Raw genomic sequence first — 22,007 nt, 5'->3', positions numbered from 1 at the left:
ATTAAGAGTACGATTTGGAGAACAGTCAACGGAGCCTATGATGAAAGTTACACCATCCCTTCTGTGAAACATGGTTATGGATCACTGATGTCATGGGGACATTTGAGTTACAAATGCACTACACTTTTGGTCCATACTCACAGAATGATGAATACATTGCCCTGTGAAAAATACTGGAGGAAACTTGACACTCATCAGCCTTGAAACTGCACATGGTCCATTGTTTGGACATGCCAACATGACAATATTTCAGCACAGAAAGCCAAATCAACCCGTCATTAGCTTCAGAAAGAATAAAATGACGTTTTTGAGCGACCGTCTCACTCTCCTGATCTCAACATCATTCAGCCACTCAGGGGAAACCTCAAATGTGAGGTTCCAGCAAGACACCCAAAGATATTATAGGAAACAACCATTCTGCCAGGAAGAATGTGCTGTTTTGTCAACTGAGAACATTAAGAGCCTTATCCACAACTACCACAAACAATTTAGAGCGGTCCCTGATGTTAAACAGGGCCATATTCAGCATCAGAAACTAGGGTATGTAAATTTTTGAACAGGGTCATTTGGGTAGTTTGGGTTGTGATCATGCTTTTGAAAGAGTAAACACAGAATATTGCTAATAAATATCTTAAGCTAGTCACTAGCAATGAGTGAAAAAAAAGGTTTTGTGTAATCCTTCATATTTTTTGAGAAATCGCCAAGAAAGCATAGGCCTATATTCTGCTGAGGTATGTAAACATATGAGCACCACTGTATGTCACCATATGATGCCAACGATCCTTTGATGATGCCAATGATCCTTTCAGCTGTTGCCCGTCACATGTGACATTATTACAGTGTTTGACCCAATATGAGACACATTATCACAAATAGGAGTTGAACCCATGATCGTCACATGTGTAGCAGCAAATGTATGATAAACGCCAACACCAGAGCAGCGATCAACTTAGTCACCATGCTGCTTGGCACTACATTGTCAAAATGACTTAACCCAGTCCTCTGCTTTGTGTGCAACCCAATACTAGTCACCATACTTGATTGACACTGCCTTGATAAACAACATAACCAACCTCTGAGAGCACACTGTATTGAAAGAAGGCAGTTGAGCCTGAGATCTAACAAGGGTTGTGTCCAGTGCTTTGTGAACAATCCCAATCTACACACTGATTCACAGGTCATGGCTATGATTCAAGCCGATTCACACAGGCAGGGCTGTTGATGTGTCCCATCAGCACCCTCTTCTAAAGATGAGTCAAATTGCCCTCCTCTTGAGGGACGATAATGGACAAAAGAGGTGTGTAGGCGGAAGGGGGGGGGGGGCAGGAGAGGAGAGGAGAGGGGAGGAGTGTAAACAGAGGAGAGGAGAGGAGAGGAGGCAGACTGTGGAGAGGAGAGGAGAGGACTTTAGGCAGAGAGTCAGGATGAGAGAAGAGGGGGTGAGTAGAGGAGGTGGGTAGGAGGAGAGGAGAAGATGGGGAGGGGGTGAGTGTGAACAGAGGGTCACATCTGTGAGAGAGATGCGTCACTCAGGCCGAAAGGTCAAGCTGTGCCAACTATGGAGTATTAGCTCTATGACTCAGCCTATTGTTTTGGCTGAAGAAGATGGCAGCATGTGGCATGCATAGGCTGGAATTGAAATTGGAGGGAAAATAATGCTGCCTTCGAGGAGTAGTAACACGCACCACAAGACATTCACTGCATTGAGGCCATTTTAATCCTTTTGTATACATGACTGACCTCGACGCTCATGCTAACTAGGTAATGATATTGCTTTTAATCTTTTTTTTTGGTCTTTTAAGACTTTATTGACGACAGGGCATTTTGAGAGGTGGACAGGAAGCGAATGGGGAGAGAGATGGGGAGGGGTCGGCAAAGGACCCGGGCCGGGATCAAACCCGGGTTGGCCGCGTACCCTACCGGTTGGCCACGGCAGGGCCCGCTTTTAATCTTAATATGTGTTTTTATTTATAAAAAAACTTCTTTCCTTCTATAAGAGCAGTCACACCACAGGACATGAACCTAATACTCCATAGTTAGCACAGCTTGACCTTTCGGCCTATGCCACTGCAGGCTAGTAGCAAATGTGCAGAATGGGGTGAGAAGGACCACAACCATTTAACTAAGCAATTACATTTCCACATTCACCCCACAAAGGTTCTAAATTGTTGTCAGGGTCAATGCCATTTTAGTAGTGTCAGGGAGGTGCAACCACAACTATGACACGTTTCTATGGATTAAATGTTGTTTATTTTATCTAAGAAGCATATTCATTGCAGTACGGTACATTAATTACCAATTACAAATTAATTTATGGGCTTTGGCTGAGGTTGTACCACCTGACGTCTGAGCCCCCCAAAACACAATGCTGAGCTACCAAAGGGCATTTTGAAAATATTCAGACATCCAACTCAGCAGTAATACAAGTCAATATGATAAGCAACTTACTGTACATGACAATGATGCAATATAAATGAAGCCATTTAAAAATGTGATGTATTAATTAATAGCTTTTGTTTTGTTAATCTTCGTCGTTTAAGTTCAGAGGTCATTATAGGAGCCTGTGGTAACAAGGGCTATGTGGTACAAAAGTGCTGGAAGTGGGCTACATTTTTCCCTTTACCAGGCACACAACACCTTCTGTTATACCACACCTGAATCAGTACACACACATAACAGGAAATGGGGAGAGAGAGAGAGAGAGAGAGAGAGAGAGAGAGAGAGAGAGAGAGAGAGAGAGAGAGAGAGAGAGAGAGAGAGAGAGAGAGAGAGAGAGAGAGAGAGAGAGAGAGAGAGAGAGAGAGGATATAAGGCAAAAGCTGCAGAGCGAACATGAAAAAAGTGATAATCACGGAAGGAAAGACTAAACAAAAAAATAAAGAAGTAAAAAGAGAAGAGAGGAGGTGAGATTTATTGCCTCTTTTAACTCATCAGTGGGTCCTTCTGGCACCCTGATGTGTTATATAAAACCCTGACAGCTTAAGTGCTAACGCTGCAAAGCACAGCACAGGGCTGTTTGTTCCCCATTTCACCTGGTCCAGACGAGGAAGTGAAAATGCCGAGCCACAGAAGAAAACAAATGGAATGCAGCACGGGCAGCCTCTATGCACACAGCAGCCCCTAGAGGCAGCCTCTGAAGACGCCCATTAGATACAGCTTCTGAAGACAGCCTGGTATGCACACAGCCCCTCGAAACAGCCTCTAAAATCACAGCTTCTAAAGACTTTAAATACAGCTGGTAAAAGACAGCCTCCAAAGACAGCTCTTGTAAAGGCAGCTGGTATGCACACACACACACACACACCCTCAAAACAGTCCCTAAAGACAACCTTTAATACAGCTTGTTAAGGCAGCCTCTAGTATGCACACACAACCCCTGGAGGCAGCATTGAAGCACAGTCTCTCTCAAGACAGCCTCTAGCACAATATGTTACAGAGGAGGTCGGTCGGTGTGTACGCAAAACTGTGTTTCTTAGTGCGAGGAGAGACAGACAGTGCTCTGGGAATGCCATTTGTGTGCTTGGCGTGACACTGAAATACGAGTCTGGAACACAGGAGCTGTTCTTTACAGCGTCCCCTGGCTTTCATGACATTCAGCTCTGTACTGACCTTTGTCCAAGACTGGAGTCATAAAATGTAAGCAGCCAGATTTTTTTGTTTCGTCATCGACGCCTACTTTCAATAATGCTAATAGACCATACTGTCCACAGTGACGTGTGATTTACCAGAAAAGACTGAGCTGGAAGTTTGTTTTGCTTGTGAGTAGCCTGCCGTTTAAACTCTGAGGAGAGTTTACAGAACCATGACATTCACACTTACTGTACATACTCATGACACACGCACAGACACAGACACACGCCCAGACACACACAGACACACGCCCAGACACACACAGACACACGCCCAGACACACACAGACACACACAGACACAGACACACACACACAAACAGACACAGACACACACACACACACAAACAGACACAGACACACACACACACACACACACACACACTTCAGGCTGACTCCGTCTCCCCAATATACAAACAGATGCACAAAACTGGTACCGCTGAGCAATGCTTGAGTAAATGCTATACAAACAAAAGAAAAGACTGCACTAACTTTCAAATGGAAACGGTATAGTAGTCAGTACATCTGTAGGGAACGAGGAAGGAAATCAAATCTGCAATATCTGGATAAACTATTGCAATTCAACTGGAGGTTAAGGCAAAAGGGGAACAAAATGGTTACAAGAGATGAGAGAAAGACCCATGTACAATAGATTTTATTTTAGTGATTTTATAGATTTTATTTTCCCATTTTTTTTGCAATTACATTTTATTGTAGTTTCAGTTCTATATCTGTGACACGGTAACCATAGAAGATGGAGTGGGGAAGTTTGATGAAAAGATTATTTATGACTAATCCAGCCTTCTGACGTGAGTTGACCTATGAAGATCAAAATCCCACCCGTTTCTTCACCTCAGTGTGGTGCGAGCGAGTGAGCAGGCACAGTTGTAACCATAAGGCCCTAGTGAGGCAGGAAGTCAAACCTGTCTAGTGTTTCCCGCAGAGCAGTTGTCAGTCGAGGTGGGTGGGTGGATGATGGCCAGTATCACAGACATGTGACTAACATAACTGGAGATGATAGAATATGTTGTGCAGTTTCATATAAATGTATGTGGAATGTAATATAACGTAATATAAATGTGACAAAACAAACACATCACACATTTTTTGTAAAGCAACTTTAGAAGTTTGGTTCTCAATACAAAATCTTTTTTTTATTTTCAGAGGATCTAATCAAGAATCTGTCAAAAAGCTTGGCTCAGTTGGAGGACCCAAACACTGTATTTGAATTACTTGGTGGAATGGACAGTGTCAAAGACCTTTCTTACATTTCAATGATGACCTCACTGGTGTAATATCCAACACACCTGCCCAACTAGAGGGTGTGCAAAGGCTATGTTTTTTTAACAAGCAGTATAAACTACTGGAGGAAACACTGCAAGAAAGAGCATATTGGTCAGCATATCCTGCCCCCTATTCACCAGTCACCATGGCAGCCCTCAACAGGCAGTCAGGAACTGAGTTGTGCAATCTAAAGGAGACCAGTGGGAGGGGAGCATGTGTGTGCAGCGTGAAACATTAAGTGGCAAAGGAATGTGTGTGTGTGTGTGTGTGTGTGTGTGTGTGTGTGTGTGTGTGTGTGTGTGTGTGTGTGTGTGTGTGTGTGTGTGTGTGTGTGTGTGTGTGTGTGTGTTTTATACACATATATATTTATTCATTATGTTGACTGTGATGTGTGCTTGTCTTTGTGTGTCTTTACTGTATGCCACCACCAAAGAGAAATATCATTTTCATGTAAGTTTAATGGACAATAAAAAAGTCTAAGTGTGTGTGTGTGTGTGTGTGTGTGTGTGTGTGTGTGTGTGTGTGTGTGTGTGTGTGTGTGTGTGTGTGTGTGTGTGTGTGTGTGTGTGTGTGTGTGTGTGTGTGTGTGTGTGTGTGTGTGTGTGTCATATCTGGGTGGACATTTTTGCCTAAATTACTGTACATACCTCTGAGCACAGTAGTTGTTTCTTGTTAAAAGGAAGCATTGTCAGATTGCAACAGTGATTTCACGGCAAAACGTCTGCATGATTTTTGCAACACAAACTTGTGAAACCAAACTCTCTAGAAAAATAGGTCAAGAGGACCATTACAAAACTCACAGATAAGGAGGATAACAACAAGAGCTTTCTGTAACCTACTCTATAATGAAAACGAATTCTTCCAAGAGTTTTTTGTTGCGGAACATTTTTAAGTCAAGTGGGGTGAAGCGGGGTTAACTTTATCAGAGACATGTCAGTCTCATCACTGCTAGTGAGATGAGCAGTGCTATATGATATGAAACCCCACAGAAAAAAAAGATTATTACACAATATTCAAAATGAGATTCACAACACAAAATCTTGACACGGAGCCTCATCAAGGCCGCTTTAACTGTTACTTAGGTGTTGAGGTAAACCTTGCACAATCACTGCAGATGGAGGTACGAACACTAAATAACAAATAACAGACATTAAAAGTCATTATAACAACAATCAAATAACAGGAAAAAGCAGATAGACTCTGAGATTTGAGAAAAAAATATTTAAAGACCTTTAATTTTGAGACGTACACTTCACCCGGTACAGATGAGTACCTGAGTAGCATTGTTTGCACAGTGTTCTAAGCCCTTTTCTGCCTTGTCATTACAACATTGTACGGTTCTGATGTTGGAAAACCAATGAAGGCCAGTGAAGACCAATGAAGGTCTGAGCTGTGGAACACAGCCCTCATCATGTGGTATGGTTTCCATGAATCACCATTAACACAAGACCCCTCACCAGGACAGAACTGAATAAAACATTTGGATGTAAGGTCTCCAAACTTGTTTAACAAAAAAAAAGATCAAGGTGAAAGTAATTTCTTCTTCTAGATGACAGAATCTGGGTCTTCACAGACATGAACACACTGAAACTTAAAGACATAACGGAAATTTGTGAGTCACCCCTCAGTGGTTTTCACAGGTTAATGAACAGGACCCTGAGACAAGTTTGAGGTTAAGTGACAAGCCTGGGAAAGTTCACTTGTAGCAAATAGACTCCCACTCCCACCCCTTTCTGTACCTTCCCAGCAGGAGTTACTAGAAACAAAATAGCTGAAGATATCCAAACAACGTTGCTGAAGGTAGCCCACGTCTGATGTGGGGTCTGGCCAGACACTCTTTTTAATTGCTAAAATGTTCAAAATATAAAAGGTTCACTTTTGATGCATCATAACACAAAATGAATCTAGAGCATGTGCCATGGCTCAGTCCAAAACAGCCATGGTCAAATTTAACATCAGACCAATCATCTTGCTTTGTTTTGCTAGAAAATAGGAGGTCTTTCACTATAATGTTCAGTCCTACCACACCACTGGACACCTAAACCAGGTTGTAAATGAGTAATACACCCAGAGCAAGATACAACCTGTGTGTGTGCCAGAATAAATGCCATTTCGAGCTGTTAAACTCACAGTTTTATAATAACCTTTGGATTACTGGGTAACTAGATACTGGTAACTATCTAGAGATAACTAATGAAACCAGATCTGTCAGAAACTATAGCATACCACAGTATATCCCCTGGGCTGTGAGACTGTACAAAGCGGATTCCAAAAAAGTTGGGACACTTGGTATTTTGTGAATAAAATCAAAATGCTTTCATTTTCAAAACATTCAATCCGTTGATAAGATAGAGCATTGTGCAAAGACAACATATCAGTTGTTAAAGTCAAGTAGAATTATTGTTTTGGGGAAAATATGTACTCATTAATGTCAACCTTGCAACAATTCCCAAAAAAGTTGGGACAGGGCCAATAAAATGCTTTAATGTAGGATAAGACTAAGATTGTCTGTGCAATACATGATTTCAGCAGCTGGGAGGTGTGTTCTTCATCTTGTTTTCTTTGTGTTATGTTTAATACATGGCATATCCTGACTGCAAGCTGGCCATTTTATCACCTGTTCACTCTTATGATGGAACGTCACTGTGGGAACATTGTAGAGAATGCAATTTTCCATCATTATGGGGCAATAACTAAAGGCTGTGCTCCAAAATATAATGCCTTGGTAGCTGTATGCTGTTTAAAATCTGTAATCATTCAGCATTCATTTTAACGTGCCACGTGAGTAAGAAGACAATAATCAAGTCACTACTGCACCCCCTTACCATCATAAACACTGACCACTAAAGCCAGCTGAAATATTCGTCTTCTGCGTAACCTGGAGGGTGACTGACTCCATGGTTTAAAAAAAGGATGAAATATTTTCCATTCTGTAATCAGAGGACAGTTTCAAGTGTCTCACTCTCAACTTTTTTGGAATCCACTTTGTAGGTGAATGGCTGTAAAAACCTGCATTCTCTGCTGATCATTTTCATTCTGATCACCTGCACTCTCAGCTGTACATGATTGTGCAGATTAAAAAAAGTCAAACAATGCCATGGGATACATTCATATTACTTTCTATCTCGATGCAAAACACAAAATGGGAAATGAACTAATAAGGTATTATGGACTGAAGTATACCCTATGACATCTGCCCGCATGTCTTTCATGTGTCATCTTAAGTGTCAAATGAAGTTCACCATATCCTGTATTTGCTCACAACACAACATTCTCATAAAAATGTTACTCTTTGTAAAGCCTTCTTTGTACAGGACAGGCACAAGTACAAAAGCATGCAGAGGAAGAGAGAAACAAGGTCAATAGATCCAAGTCATGTTTAAGTACTGAAGAATGACGAAAGGGGTCTAGAGAACTATTTACTATCTATCGATGTTCCCTTCCATATCAACCAGAACTGCCAAAGTTCCTTCTACAGTGAGTCCAATATGTATTTGATCCCTTGCTGATTTTGTTGGTTTGCCTACTAAAAAAGACATGATCAGTCAATAAATGTTATGATAATATGTATTCTAATATGGAGAGACAGAATATCAAAAAGAAAATCCAGAAATTAACTGAAGAGAATATATATTAATTTATTTCCATTTCATCGAGCAAAATAAGTATTTGATCCCCTGCCAACTGATTACAGTTCCGGGCCCACAGACCCGATGGGCACTTCCGATCAACTTGTCATCTGAATTAAACACACCTGTACATACTAACATGCATAAAATACACATTGAATCAGCAGAATCAGTCCATAGTATGAGTGAATCAGTCACACTCCAACCTCAACAGCATGGGAAAGACCAAAGAGTGGTCAAATGATATCAGGGACACGATTTTAGACCTGAACAAAGATTAAATGGACTGCAAAGCCACAAGAAAGAGACTGGGTATTAATGACCCAGCTGTTGATGCATTTCTTCCAAAATGTGAGGAATCCAAAATGACTATCCATCAGCCTGTCAGGGGTTCTATACAAGATTTGACCTTTTGTAGGGATTTGATAATCATGAGAACAGAAAGAAATCACCCTAGAGCTGTACGGGATGAACTAGGCAATGATATCAAAGCTACTGGGACCAAAATCACTGATAAAACTACTGGTAGCACTTAATGCCACAGAGGTTTAAAATCCTGTAGTGCACACATGGTACCTCTACTTCAGAAGGAACCTGCGCAGTCCCACTGTGGGTTTGCCAACAGACATCAGACTGGTTTAGGATATGATAAGGAGGTGCTGTAGTCAGATGAAACCAAAATCAAGCTGTTTGGCATTATCACAATTCAATGTGTTTTGAGAAAGAGTACTGCTGTCTATGATCCCAAGAACACCCTCCTCACCATCATGCATGAAAGTGGTATCATTATGGTTTGAGGGTGTTTGTCTGGCCAAGGCACAGGACAACTTTGCATCGTCAATGAATGAATGGAGGGAGACATGTAATGTGCAAACGTCCTTCCCTCCACCACTACACTGAAGGGTGGGCCATTTTTGGATCTCCCAACATGACAATAATACACAACATACAGTCAATGCAACAAAGGAGTGGCTCAATAAGAAGCATATTAAAGTCCTGAAGTGGCCTAGACAGTCTCCAAATATTAACCCTATAGTAATTCTATGGAGAGAACTGAACCTCCCATTTGCCAAGCTACAGCCACAAACTATTAATGTTTTAGAGATAATGTGCAAAGAAAAATGGGCAAAAATATTTTCTAATATATGCACAAACATTGTCATTAACCAAAAGCAGCATCTAGAAGCAACTAGAAGCATCTAACCTCAGTGCTAGACAACTAGGGCTTTGCCACAAAGCACTTTATACTCTTTAGCTAGAGGGGTCAAATACTTATTGGCCTAAATTAAATACAAATAAATTAAAATATATTATTTTAAGTTATTTTCTGGAATTTATTTTTGATATTCTGTCTCTCCATGTTTGAATACATATTATCATAAATTTATAGACTGATCATGTCTTTATTAGTGGGCAAACCGGCAAAATCAGCAAGGGATCAAATACATATTGGACTCACTGTATGTGATACAACCACGGATGTGGAACAACATCCTTTATAGCCCATGTGAAGATTTGACATCAAGGCATATCGTCCAAATGTCTATCAAGTTCCAAAAAGAAGAAAGTCTAAATAACCTGACCTGGATGCATGACAATCTTTACATGCGCACACACATCAGGCTGAGGTCAAGGTAGACACCACTGCAAGATGGGTTTTTTTCACCTAGGAAGGAAGTCACTTGCCTCCGTCTACCTCTGCATATGCCTTAGATGTCAAATCAGTACAAAGGTGAGAGCCTGAGCTTTGAAGGTAAATTACAAATTAGTGCAGGTATTATAATTGCAAATGCACTTGGCTCAACGTGAACACTGGGTCTATTCATAACAATATGAGCTGACACATATATTTAAGTCACTAGCACCCCATCAACACACACGCACACACACACGCACGCACGCACGCACGCACGCACGCACGCACGCACGCACGCACGCACACACGCACGCACGCACACACGTCCTCCGCCAGTCCCACACATATACTACAAGTTTGGCAGGAAGACAGTTGTCTGTTCCCACCAAACAAAACTGGATCCACAGGGATGGGCCTGGACAGGCCCTAGTTCTCCTGGGCATGAGATGAAGTATGTCTACAAGCACTACGCGGAGTGAGAAAATATGTGATTCCTGCGATACAGGACACACTGAGTAATGTAGTCACACACAAAGACAGCCTGAACTTGTACAACTCTCTCTGCAATAACCCCCACCCCCTCTTTGCTTTACACTGTGTATTATGGGGGCACTGAACCACTTAACCAGCAGTGGCAGCACTGAACCACTTACTCCATTTATCTGATGCAGCACAGGTTGCTCTATGAGACTGCACAAATGGACAACACACGCACACTCACACGAACAACACACACACAGACACAGACACACACACACACACAGACACAGACACACACACACACACACACACACACACAGACACACACACACTGACAGCTTTGACTGGGCGCGGGACAAAGACATCTGAAATGGCCCCAATCAATACAATGTAAAGAGGATCCAATTCTGCCCCCTCTCTCTCCCTGGGCCCGGGACAAGTGACCCCTTTGCGCCGACGTGTGTTTTGTTGTAATGATTCGGTAGGTTAATGACATCTCCTGAGAATCGCCCTTCACCAATGTAATGTGGGGCAGCGTGGTTAGCAGAGGTTACTTCACCATATGAAGTCAGGCTTGTCTAATGAGGCATGGAGGAGGAAATGTGTCAGACCGGCACGGAGTTGCACATCCTGCGTCTGCTCTACTCTGGTCTCGCCCCTGCTGCCGAGCTGCTGACACCCTGCTGTCTGACGTGCAACAGATGCTCTGGCACGCTTGCAAGCCAGCAAAAAAACCCTTCCTGAACGAAAAACAGCCCTATCACTAAACGGATGGACTGCAAGAAACGGCCCCCCTAGATAATATATAAACAGGGTGCAGTGTTCTTATAGAGTGCCAAGCGTTAACTTATGAGCAATAGGACGACATCTTAGAGCAGCTTAAACAAAGGGTGTCAAACTCAAATTCACAGCGGGCCAAAATCAAAATCTGGGATGAAGTCGGGGGCCAAATTCATTTAAAAATGCACTGAAATTGTGCATACAGTAGACATAAAGGTAGGCACAAATGTTCATTGCCAACATAGAAACTTATACCATCACATACTTCAATAGATATACTATATATATGCTAGTATGTTACACTAGTCTGAACTCACTCAAAATTCATATGATGCAGAAATATTTACAAATTTGCAAGTCAGATTTTCTTTGAATTAATGCTGCATGTGGGGGCCAATTGTAGTGGACATTTGAAATGAGGTCGAGGGGCAAATAAAACGTGTCCCACGGGCCTGAGTTTGACATCCTTGATCTAAACTGCTTACTTTGGATAAAGTTCACTTGAATAGGAATCTTCACAGGCCTTCTTTAAGACTGTGTTTAACCTTGAGAGGTGCTGGTCACATCAGCGTGAATGGAATGCTCTGGAGGGATGAAAGTTCTACAGAGTGAAATGCAGTGTGTATGTGTGTACTGCTTGTCTAGAACCTTACATTGCTGCTGAGCAACATATTCTTTAGCACACTGTTTAGAGCACATACCAGTGAAACCTAAGCTTACTGTCCAAAGCTTTCGGAGAGGGACTTAAAATACTTATCTCATATCAGAGAGCACGCACACGCACACACACACACACACACACACACACACACACACACACACACACACACACACACACACACACACACACACACACACACACACACACACACACACACACACACACACACACACACACACACACACACACACACACACACACACACACACACACACACACACACCTTGCAAGGTGACCCATGCACACACTATGTAGCACTTGCAAAAACGTCTGGGGGATGTGTGGCTGCTCACAACAACCTGCCCTTTCAATGTGAACAAGCCATCATTCAAGCAAATGGCAAACTGAAACCAACAGTGGCAAAAAAGACCTTTCAGGGGACTAACAATTATACCCTCTGAGGAAATTGGGTCAAGTTTCAGTTCTACATCAATGGTAACCTGAAGAATGTGACAACAAAAGCCTGTCTACAAAAAGATCACATTCAATATCCATATCTATTTATGTGTTTATAATTCTACTATATTGTTATACGTTATACTTGTTATCTAGGCCAGTCTCCATATGATGTGTAAACCACAAAACAGTGGTGTCAGTAAAATGCACCATTGCAGCAGAGGTCCATAATGACTCTTTTTCTGAACAAAAAAGTTGATTCCAATTAGGAAGACCCAAGAGAATTTCATCCCTCGTTTCTAACCACACGTGGGCATACAGACAAAGCAAAATGCCTGGAGTTCTAAATGCAAATATGTGTAAATAATGTACGTCATATTTTGTCTGATTATGGGAAGTTCTTGTAACTGGACAATTGCCATTTCAGGAACAGTCAAACAAAGGTATCTATAGGTATTCATTTGCCTTTTAGAAACCCTTCTCACATTGACAGAAAGTCCAGTGGCTTTAATAATTGAACACAGTATTAAAGGGGTATGCCACTATTTTGGGGCTTAATACAGTTAAAATCGTTGGCTGGGGTTTATAAAGGTGGTAAAGTGTCTTATTTTTCATGTAAGCCGTTGTCTTGCTTTAAGACAGGTTAAAAGAGGGAATATGTCGCTAAGCTAGTGAAAGTCAATGTATCCGTGTAGCATGCTACAATGCTACACGGATACATTGACTTTCACTAGCTTAGCGACATATTCCATCTTTTAACTTGTCTTAAAGCAAGACAACGCTTAACATGAAAAATAAGACACTTTACCACCTTTATAAACCCCAGCCAACGATTTTAACTTTATTAAGCCCCAAAATAGTGGCATACCCCTTTAAGAGGAAACTCTGATGTTAAACTCATGCATGTATTTTCAAACTCTGTCTCCCATACAAGGATAAATACAGGAGGTTGGCCACAGAAGCCAGTGAATGTTATACGTAATACTGAAATAATGTGCATTCTATATTGTGGTCCTCTGTTACAGGTAGTTTAATGCCTCCTTCCTTGCTATAATGACTTACTATCCTGGTAAAAACAAAGGATAAATCTAAACAAATTAAGGCGTAAAATAAAACAGAGGCCCTTAGTGACATCACTGATACCGGTGAGAGAGAGAGAGAAAGAAAGAAAGAGAGGAAAGAGAGACAGAGGCAGACAGATGCAGAGACGAGAAAACACAGATATGAGGTACACTCTCACACTTTTCACAGATGGTCTTTCAGCCCTTCACGTGCACCTATTTTTTTTCAAAAACAAGAAAGTTCACCTTCAGCTCAGCTAAGATGTTATACTGTGCCTTAGTAGTGTGGATTGGCACTGCCCTCACGATCCGATTCGATCATGATTCGGGAGGTAGTGATTCAATTCAATTCGATTCTATGCGATCCGATCCGATTCAATTCTACAATGCATTGCAATGCATTACATTTCTACTGAAAGCAAAGCAAATGTTTAATCAGTCATGATGAGACAATACAAGTAGTCAGATACTGAGCAACAATTTATTGTCTGTTTTCTGTATCAGTCTGTATCTGTTTTGCAATGCTTTGAAGTGCTTTTTATTTAATTTAACATTGATTTGCTCCCGAAATATCCATGGAAGTAATTGAAACTTTAAAAAATTGCCGGATCGATTCTGGAACTTGCCAGATCGATTCTGGATCGTCCATGCCCCGCATTGGATTGCATCGCCGAATCGATCATTGTTGACACCACTACTGAGCCTCCTGCCTACACAGTACACACACTCTTTCAAAACCACTGAAACCGCATGCCCACGGCTGGCATGCACCTAGCTGCGTGACGGCACACCCCCTTGACTGCACAGGAAGATGCCAGTCAAGGCCGCTAGTGGTTCTCAAAGTGTGGTCCGAGGACCACTAGTGGTTCACGAGATGCCTCAAGTGTTTCCTTGGGGATTTCTATACTACAAGACAAGCTAGTAGGTTATATGTAACATTATATAAACCTAAATATATATTATTTTGTTCTTTCACTACAATATGACAGGCCCATATTTTATATATAAAACAACAAGCAATTAATGTGCAGTGGCTTAAACTTGTAGCAAGCCCTTGTGAGGTCCCTGAAAAACAAAAAAAATTAAATTGGAACAAAGTGGTCCTCGGCCTGAAAAAGGTTGGGAAAGACTGCTGCACATGCAGCATATGCCGCTGCCAGGGACAACTGCTGTTACTGCAAATTAAACTGCAAACTAACCACTAGTTTAGTCTGGCACTCTCCCCAGATGCCTAATGGATGTTGCAAATTCTTTCTCTTGCTCACATTCACTTTCATTCGCTTTACTCGCTGGCACGGTGCATGTGCCAAGGCTTTTGAGGGCATCCTCCTAAATCTCCTGGATAAAACCAATCACTGTGACACTGAGAAATATCTTAATCCAAACAAACGTACCAAAATATGTCACTGATTGATGTATGCATTTTTTTTCATAATAATCTATATTTAGGCTAGGCTACGTGAAATGTATGATCATCTGATTCATCTACAACCACACATGGCCTGCTGATGCAGCTCCAATAACATAACATGACATAATATGACATAGCATAACAACTCCAGTACTGCCATTAGACAATACTGTATACACTCCTACTCAAGGCTGCATGAATTTACAATAGCCTCATTCATGTAAAGCTTTAACCAATGAGCTCAGTGGCACAGATGATTTACTCCAGGAGAAGAAGTAATTATGGTCAGTGATTTCCTGCAGTATAACGTCGCCATGTTGGAGTGTGTCCTATTCTGCAACAGCACGGACGTGAATGCGAGCAAGTTAGTCCAAAAGCTTCTTCATGTCGGAGTGAACTTCTCTAAAGCAAGATGACTAACGGCACCTGTGACAGACTGAAGGAAGAGGACACACAAACACGTGGGTCTGTGTCACAAGATATGCACAGACTGGAGAAGTTCATATTGCCGCCCTTCAGCTCCAAGCAGAGTTGAATGACATCTTGAAATCACTTGGTTGATGCACGCAATAGTCAAAAACAATCACAAGGCAAATCTCCCCCCCCCCCCCCCCCCCCCCCCCCCCCCCCCCCCCCCCCCCCCCCCCCCCCCCACCCCCCCCCCCCCCCCCCCCCCCCCCCCCCCCCCCCCCAAAAAAAAAAAAACACAAACAAAAAAACAATGAAACTTACCACCTGAATCCGAACTCAGATAGCCGTCGCTGCGCCTGTCTGGTGTGCTGCGCCCGGAGCCTCCTGTCACCTGGATGCCCAGAGGTGACAGCCTGCCCTCATCACTGGAGTCCAACTCCCTGCTCAGACGGAACGGGCGAAGGGCATCTCTGTGAAGATTCGGTTTCTGGGAGTCTCGCGCGCTGGGGTTGACGAGGTTCCTCGAGACAAAGTTATGGTTCAACCCTGCATCTTCAAACTCATGATCACTGTTACCCCCTCCTCCTTCGGGGTGCTTCTCCTCGGTACGGCTGACACAGCTACCGTCGACCACCTGGTGTGGACTAGGTGCAGGTACAAAGGGTTTCTTGGCACTTAAGTTTTTACGTGGAGGTGGGATGGGTTTACCTGGCTTCGCAGGCGTATCTCGAGTGAAAGAAATACGCACGGGATCTTCGCCACGTTTATTTATCATTGGATCTTTCGCAGGCGGGACTGGGCGCTCCTTGTCTTTAACTTCGACATCCTGATCCAGATTTTGTTGTCTCTTCTCGAAAGACTCTGACGTCTTGGTATCGGGAGCCAACTTGACGTCCGCGCGGTCCCACCTTTCTTTGTCCCAACTTTTTTTAGTCCTGGCCAGAGTCGTCTCCAGGAAAATCACCTTGAATTTCTCCTGGGCAAGTTGCTGCTGCAGTTTTCTCAGATTCGCTTTACAGTTTTGAAGTTCTGACTCGATGTCCTCCACTGACTCCAGGTTCATCCTAGGCACTTCCCCGTCGGGAAATTCCTTCTTCCAGTGTTTTTCGAACTCTTCTTGTTCCCACATTGTGGCAAGTGAAACAGTTCCGAAATGACCAGCAACAATGTGTCTTCAATAACACGGGAGGAGCAACACAAAGATGTAGACGAAGATTGTTTCACTTGATGTGTGAAAATCCAGTTCTAAATTGCAGTTTTTTATTACCTTTAAGCACTGACACTTCCATTGGGACAAACTACTTCGCTGAAGCGCCTGCTCAACAACCACACCGCAACGGCGTAGTTTCTCTGAAAGATCTCACAGCTTCCGCCACACTGCAAAGGCTGACGTCAGAGGGTGCAAGACCAATTACATGCCTTTACTTTATTGAAGAAAGCACAGTTGTACAGTAGTTGTTTACACGCTGTGGGTGAATCCAACGTTAGACCGGTTTTACGCACGTAGTTAACAGTTGGGAGGCGGGCTTTTAAACAAAACAAACGTGGAATATGCATGTCTTCTTCTTTACTTGTAGCCTATACATTCCATGTGAATTGTCAGCTTCAGTGTCTGATGGCATGCCCTCATGTTTGGCACTTGTTTTGAGACTTTGGGGCTATAATAGTCCACCCACGCCTAGCAGTAGCCTTTGCCGTTGCATGGTCAATGTAACAAAATAAACCAACGTGCCAACCAACAACATGATTGTATGAGTTACAATATGTTCAGACAAATAGCAAGCAACCATTACATTGTGTTGGGACATTCTTGCTAAACCTACCTGACTATACCATTACTGTAGCTCTGCTTAGAAACTCAATAGACCTTCATCAGCTGTCATCTAATTCCACTTCTCACTAACTGCCGGCTGCCAGAGAGAGAACATAACACATCTGATATGGGTATCATGATGGGGCTGGCGATGGATGATAGGTCCAATACGATGGTGAGAGAGTGAACAGTACAGTGTCAATGTGAAAGCATTTGTGTGTGTGTGTGTGTGTGTGTGTGTGTGTGTGTGTGTGTGTGTGTGTGTGTGTGTGTGCACGCACGCACGCACATTTGTGTGCTCTCTGATATGAGAAGTATTTCAAGTCCCTCTCCGAAAGCTTTGGACAGTAAGCTTAGGTTTCACTGGTATGCTCTCTAATCAGTATGCTAAAGAATATGTTGCTCAGCAGCAGTGTGTGTGTGTGTGTGTGCACGCACACTGTGCAGGGAAGCCGGCAGAGGTGGCAAAAGGGTCACTTGTCCTGGGCCCAGGGAGAGAGGGGGCTAAGAATTGGATCCTCATTACATTGTATTGATTTGGGCCCTTTCAGATGTCTTTGTCCCAGGCCCAGTCAAAGCTATCAGTGGCTGTGTGTGTGGCTGTGTGTGCGTGCGTGCGTGCGCACGCGAGAGAGAGAGAGAGAGAGAGGGAGAGAGAGAGAGAGAGAGAGAGAGAGAGAGAGAGAGAGAGAGAGAGAGAGAGAGATGTTATTATTGTGTGCAGTTAATAACCCAAGATCAATGAGATCTCCCGTCATCAGCAAGTGTACACAGTGGGGAACCTAGGAAGAAAAGACAATGTGAACGAAACTTGTTGCATTGGGCTTATCTGAAGTAGGCCTAATGAAACCCTAAGGATTCAACATCACTTCAAAATCTATTCAAATATAGGCTAATTTCTCCATGCAAAAGTATAATTCTGTAATATTGCCATGGGTAGGCTCTGAGCCTGTGTCGACCCGCATACCAATCAATCAGATCCATACTTAATTTATGTATTTTGGGCTGGTTCCACTCCTTCTATGATTTTTGACCACACGCCCGAGTACCCAATAACAGCACTTTGCAAGATGCTGTGAGATGATGAGAAGTGATGCTGATAATGATGTGTATGAGAATACAATTGCTTTCTGGGGGAGTAGGCAATGAGGGAAAATGCCGCACTGATTTGTTAAGAGTGGATGCACTTGCTGAACCACATCCTTAAGTATTTGATGCATCTGCCTGATCACTGTTCCAGTCAGGCAGTTTGCAGTTGCCAGATCTGAACCCGTGCCAGAGGATAGGTTTCCAGGAAGTGACGGCCCAGTGGCGGAAAGGGTAATCACAAGCAAACCCAAGAGCATCAGTGATTTGTAGGAGATAGAGATCCACACTGTTTGTTTTTAAGTAGGCCTATAGCGTTTTTGGAACCTTTGGAGGAGGCCTATTTGTCATGTAGAGGACTGTACATACAGTACTTAGAGGCTCTTTCATGCCACATGTAATGAAATGAATGGCCAGTGCCAGTGTGTGTGTGTGTGTTTTATTATTATTATTATTTTATTTTATCTCTCCTTTATTTTACTAGGGTAGTCACATTGAGGCAGTTGCCTCTTTTTCAAGTGGGCCCTAGCCAAGAGAGCAGCGAAAAAAAGCAAAACACACTACAGGACTCACAATACAGACAGAAACAAGTCACAAAAGACAACATATCTACAGAAAGCAAAAAACATGCAGGGCATAACCATGCAGATATAGAAATATGCAGGACATAACAAAAACATGCAAGCAAGACTAACAGAGCTCATCAAAATGGCAAGACATCTGCAACACCATACCAAACAACACTATACCAGACAGCACAAATGCACAATACTCAGTAAGAAAGGCAAGAGAACAACATAGCGTATAAGGCAACAGGATAGATACATTTTCATAGATAAAACACACAACAAGGACATTATAAGAAGCATAGACCAAAGCAGACATAGCAGACACTTACAAGATGAACATAAGACATGTGTTCAATATGATATCAACCTTAACCTCAAAACATCAAAAACACTCACACTGATAATGCAAAGTGTCCGCAATGCGTGACAATGGAAGACAATGGAATGAAGACATCTAGCCCTAGCTTTTTCTGAAGTTCATTCCAGGTTGAGGGGGCATTGTATTGAAATGCTAATTTTCCAAGGTTGGTTCTGGGATATGTGGGTAAAGAGAATAATATCCTTTGATCTAAGATTATATCTATTATTTGAGGCCCAAGAAAACAATGACATATAGGAGGGAAGCAGACCAATGACTGCTTTGTAAATAAAAGTAAGCCAATGAAGCTGCCTATGTACTGACAGTGGGTGGCAACCTGACAAACTATAAAGGTCACAATGGTGTGTTGAGTAGTTGGCTCCAGTAATAAAGCGTAATGCTGAGTGGTAAACAGAGTCTAGAGCATGTAGCACAGATTTAGAAGCATGCATATAAAGAATGTCACCATAGTCTAATACAGAGATAAATGTAGATGTGACTAGCTCCTTTCTGGCTCTAACATTAAAACATGCCTTATTTCTATAATAAAATCCTAACTGTATTTTTAGTTTACGCACCAAATTGGTAACATGAGAATTAAAAGTTAGGTCTTCATCCACTAGAAAGCCTAAATATTTGTAACTTGACAGTCTTTCTATCACCTGTCCCTGTAGTGTACTTATTTGAGGCAAGATTTGAGTGTGAGAATAAATAAAAATTGTTTGTGTGTGTGTGTGTGTGTGTGTGTGTGTGTGTGTGTGTGTGTGTGTGTGTGTGTGTGTGTGTGTGTGTGTGTGTGTGTGTGTGTGTGTGTGTGTGTGTGTGTGTGTGTGTGTGTGCGAGTGCGAGAGAGAGAGCGAGAGAGAGAGAGAGAGAGAGAGAGAGAGAGAGAGAGAGAGAGAGAGAAATATCAGTCCGATCTTTAGGAGTTAAAGAAGCAAATGACTTGAGGACAGAAACGGTCAGAAATTGTCTTTGCCCTGTGACAGCACGGTTGCCTGCCAGACTTTATTTTCTGTCCATATAGCCTGGGTGAGAGTTGTCTTTGAGAAGTGTCAATATATCATTGTAATGAAGTAGCAAATGTAAATAAGAGGCTGATGAAGTGTATGTCCCTGATCAGAGGGTATAAGAACATAATAATGATGATCATGATAAACCAGGCTTAGTTCACCAACAGGAAGTGGTATACCTGCGAACAGATATACCTGCAGGTATAATTTATTTAAGACTCCAGGCTCTTCTCTTAGATTATTTGCCTCTGCCTCAAGTACCTCAAGGTTAACTTAACCTGGTTTACTTAACCAGCTTCTTAGTAACCCTATTATGTAGCCTAGATTAAATATTCATAAAGGGAAGGGATTTTGTAAATGTTCCTCATAAAACTCATACTATGGTTCTTTCTTGTCCATTCTGGAGAGGGAGAGGGAATTCCACCGTATATCAGGCAATTAATTCCACACACTATATTTATTGTAGCACAGTGACCTCTAGTGGTCAAAGAGATGAGTGTATCAAAAGGTAAATACTGCAATAGTGTCCGACTGCATCCTGCATCCACCTGCCCAGAATCGCAATATTGCCATTCTAGCCAATTGGATGCAATTGTATCAAACTTGACTGTTCATTTTCCAAAGCCTTTTTTCACATCTCAAGTAATTATTAATGGATAATGTTGAATTTTCAATTGGCCTGGTGAAATCACTTCTGCCTTAACCACTCCATCTTTTCTGAGTCTCATCTCCAGAATGACAAATGTGCACTGGAACAACCTCAGTTTTGTCCCCATTGATTTCCCATGATTAATGCGATGAATTGAATTCTTATGTTTTTTTTCTCCATATATCAATTGCTCGCCAATCTTGATGCTCTTTGGCAATTGTTGCATAGTGTTGGACATCGGCAGCAGCCTGCTGAGGCTCATGTTGCTGGCCTCTGACAGCAAGCTTTACCATGACAAGGCCCCCCATATAACGGTAGATTCCAGCCAAGGCTCCCCCTTATGGGTTGTGTCATACTATTTTTTTTCCCCCTGTGCAACCACTTTCACAACCACAGTCTTTGTGTCAGTGCCCCACTGGGATGTAACATATAAGCTACATAGTATGTTCAGTGATGCAATTGAATGCAGTTTGTAACTAATGGGAATGTTGTTGAGCCAGGGGTGAAAGTAGTCGGGTGCGCACAGGTGTGTAGCACTGGTATAAAATTTACAGCTGGTGCGCAGTACCAGTAAGAGAATAGGTTTAATGTTGCCCAAAAACTCACATTTGAAAAAAGTTAAATCTGCTATTTCTGGAAAATAAAAATGGCTGACCATGGAGAAGATCCCCCTATTCATGAAGGGGCCTATGAAAAATGCAACTTTCTCAGTCATATTGAATAGCCGTCTGGCTCTGCCATCCAGTCGCTCTAGGTACTCCCAGTCAAGATTGTTCTCCGTTGTGGTACCCAAGTGGTGGAACAGTCTCCCAGAGGCAGCAAGACTGAGCACATCTCTTGCAGCTTTCAAGAAACAACTAAAGACATTCCTCTTTCGAGAGAATCTACTAGACTAATGCTTGAACTGGCCTTGCCCCAGGGCAGACTCCTGACATGATGTTTAGTTTAGTTTGTGAGTGTGTGTTTGTGCGTGTGTGTACTCGTTATTTACTCCTTATATTTAAAAAAAAAAAAAAAAAAACTAACCCCTCTTTGCAACTGCACTTGTTGTTCTGTATATCTCCTGTGCACTTTGTATTTGC

At 42.4% G+C, this 22,007-nt stretch overlaps 1 protein-coding gene across 1 annotated transcript in view; it reads right to left on the bottom strand.

Moving 5' to 3' along the window:
* Positions 1–17,127, bottom strand: part of abr (ABR activator of RhoGEF and GTPase) — a 258,788-nt gene extending 241,661 nt beyond the window's left edge. Inside the window, exon 1 of the mRNA XM_063204117.1 lies at positions 15,759–17,127. Within this exon, the coding sequence (XP_063060187.1) occupies positions 15,759–16,566 (808 nt within the window). The 5' untranslated portion in view covers positions 16,567–17,127. The remainder of the gene's footprint in view (positions 1–15,758) is intronic.
* Positions 17,128–22,007: the final 4,880 nt, after the last annotated feature.

This window comes from Engraulis encrasicolus, chromosome 7 (assembly GCF_034702125.1).
Source record: "Engraulis encrasicolus isolate BLACKSEA-1 chromosome 7, IST_EnEncr_1.0, whole genome shotgun sequence".
Taxonomy (NCBI): domain Eukaryota; kingdom Metazoa; phylum Chordata; class Actinopteri; order Clupeiformes; family Engraulidae; genus Engraulis; species Engraulis encrasicolus.
Note: the sequence above shows the minus strand (reverse complement) of the source record. Positions and strands in the feature narration are given on the sequence as shown.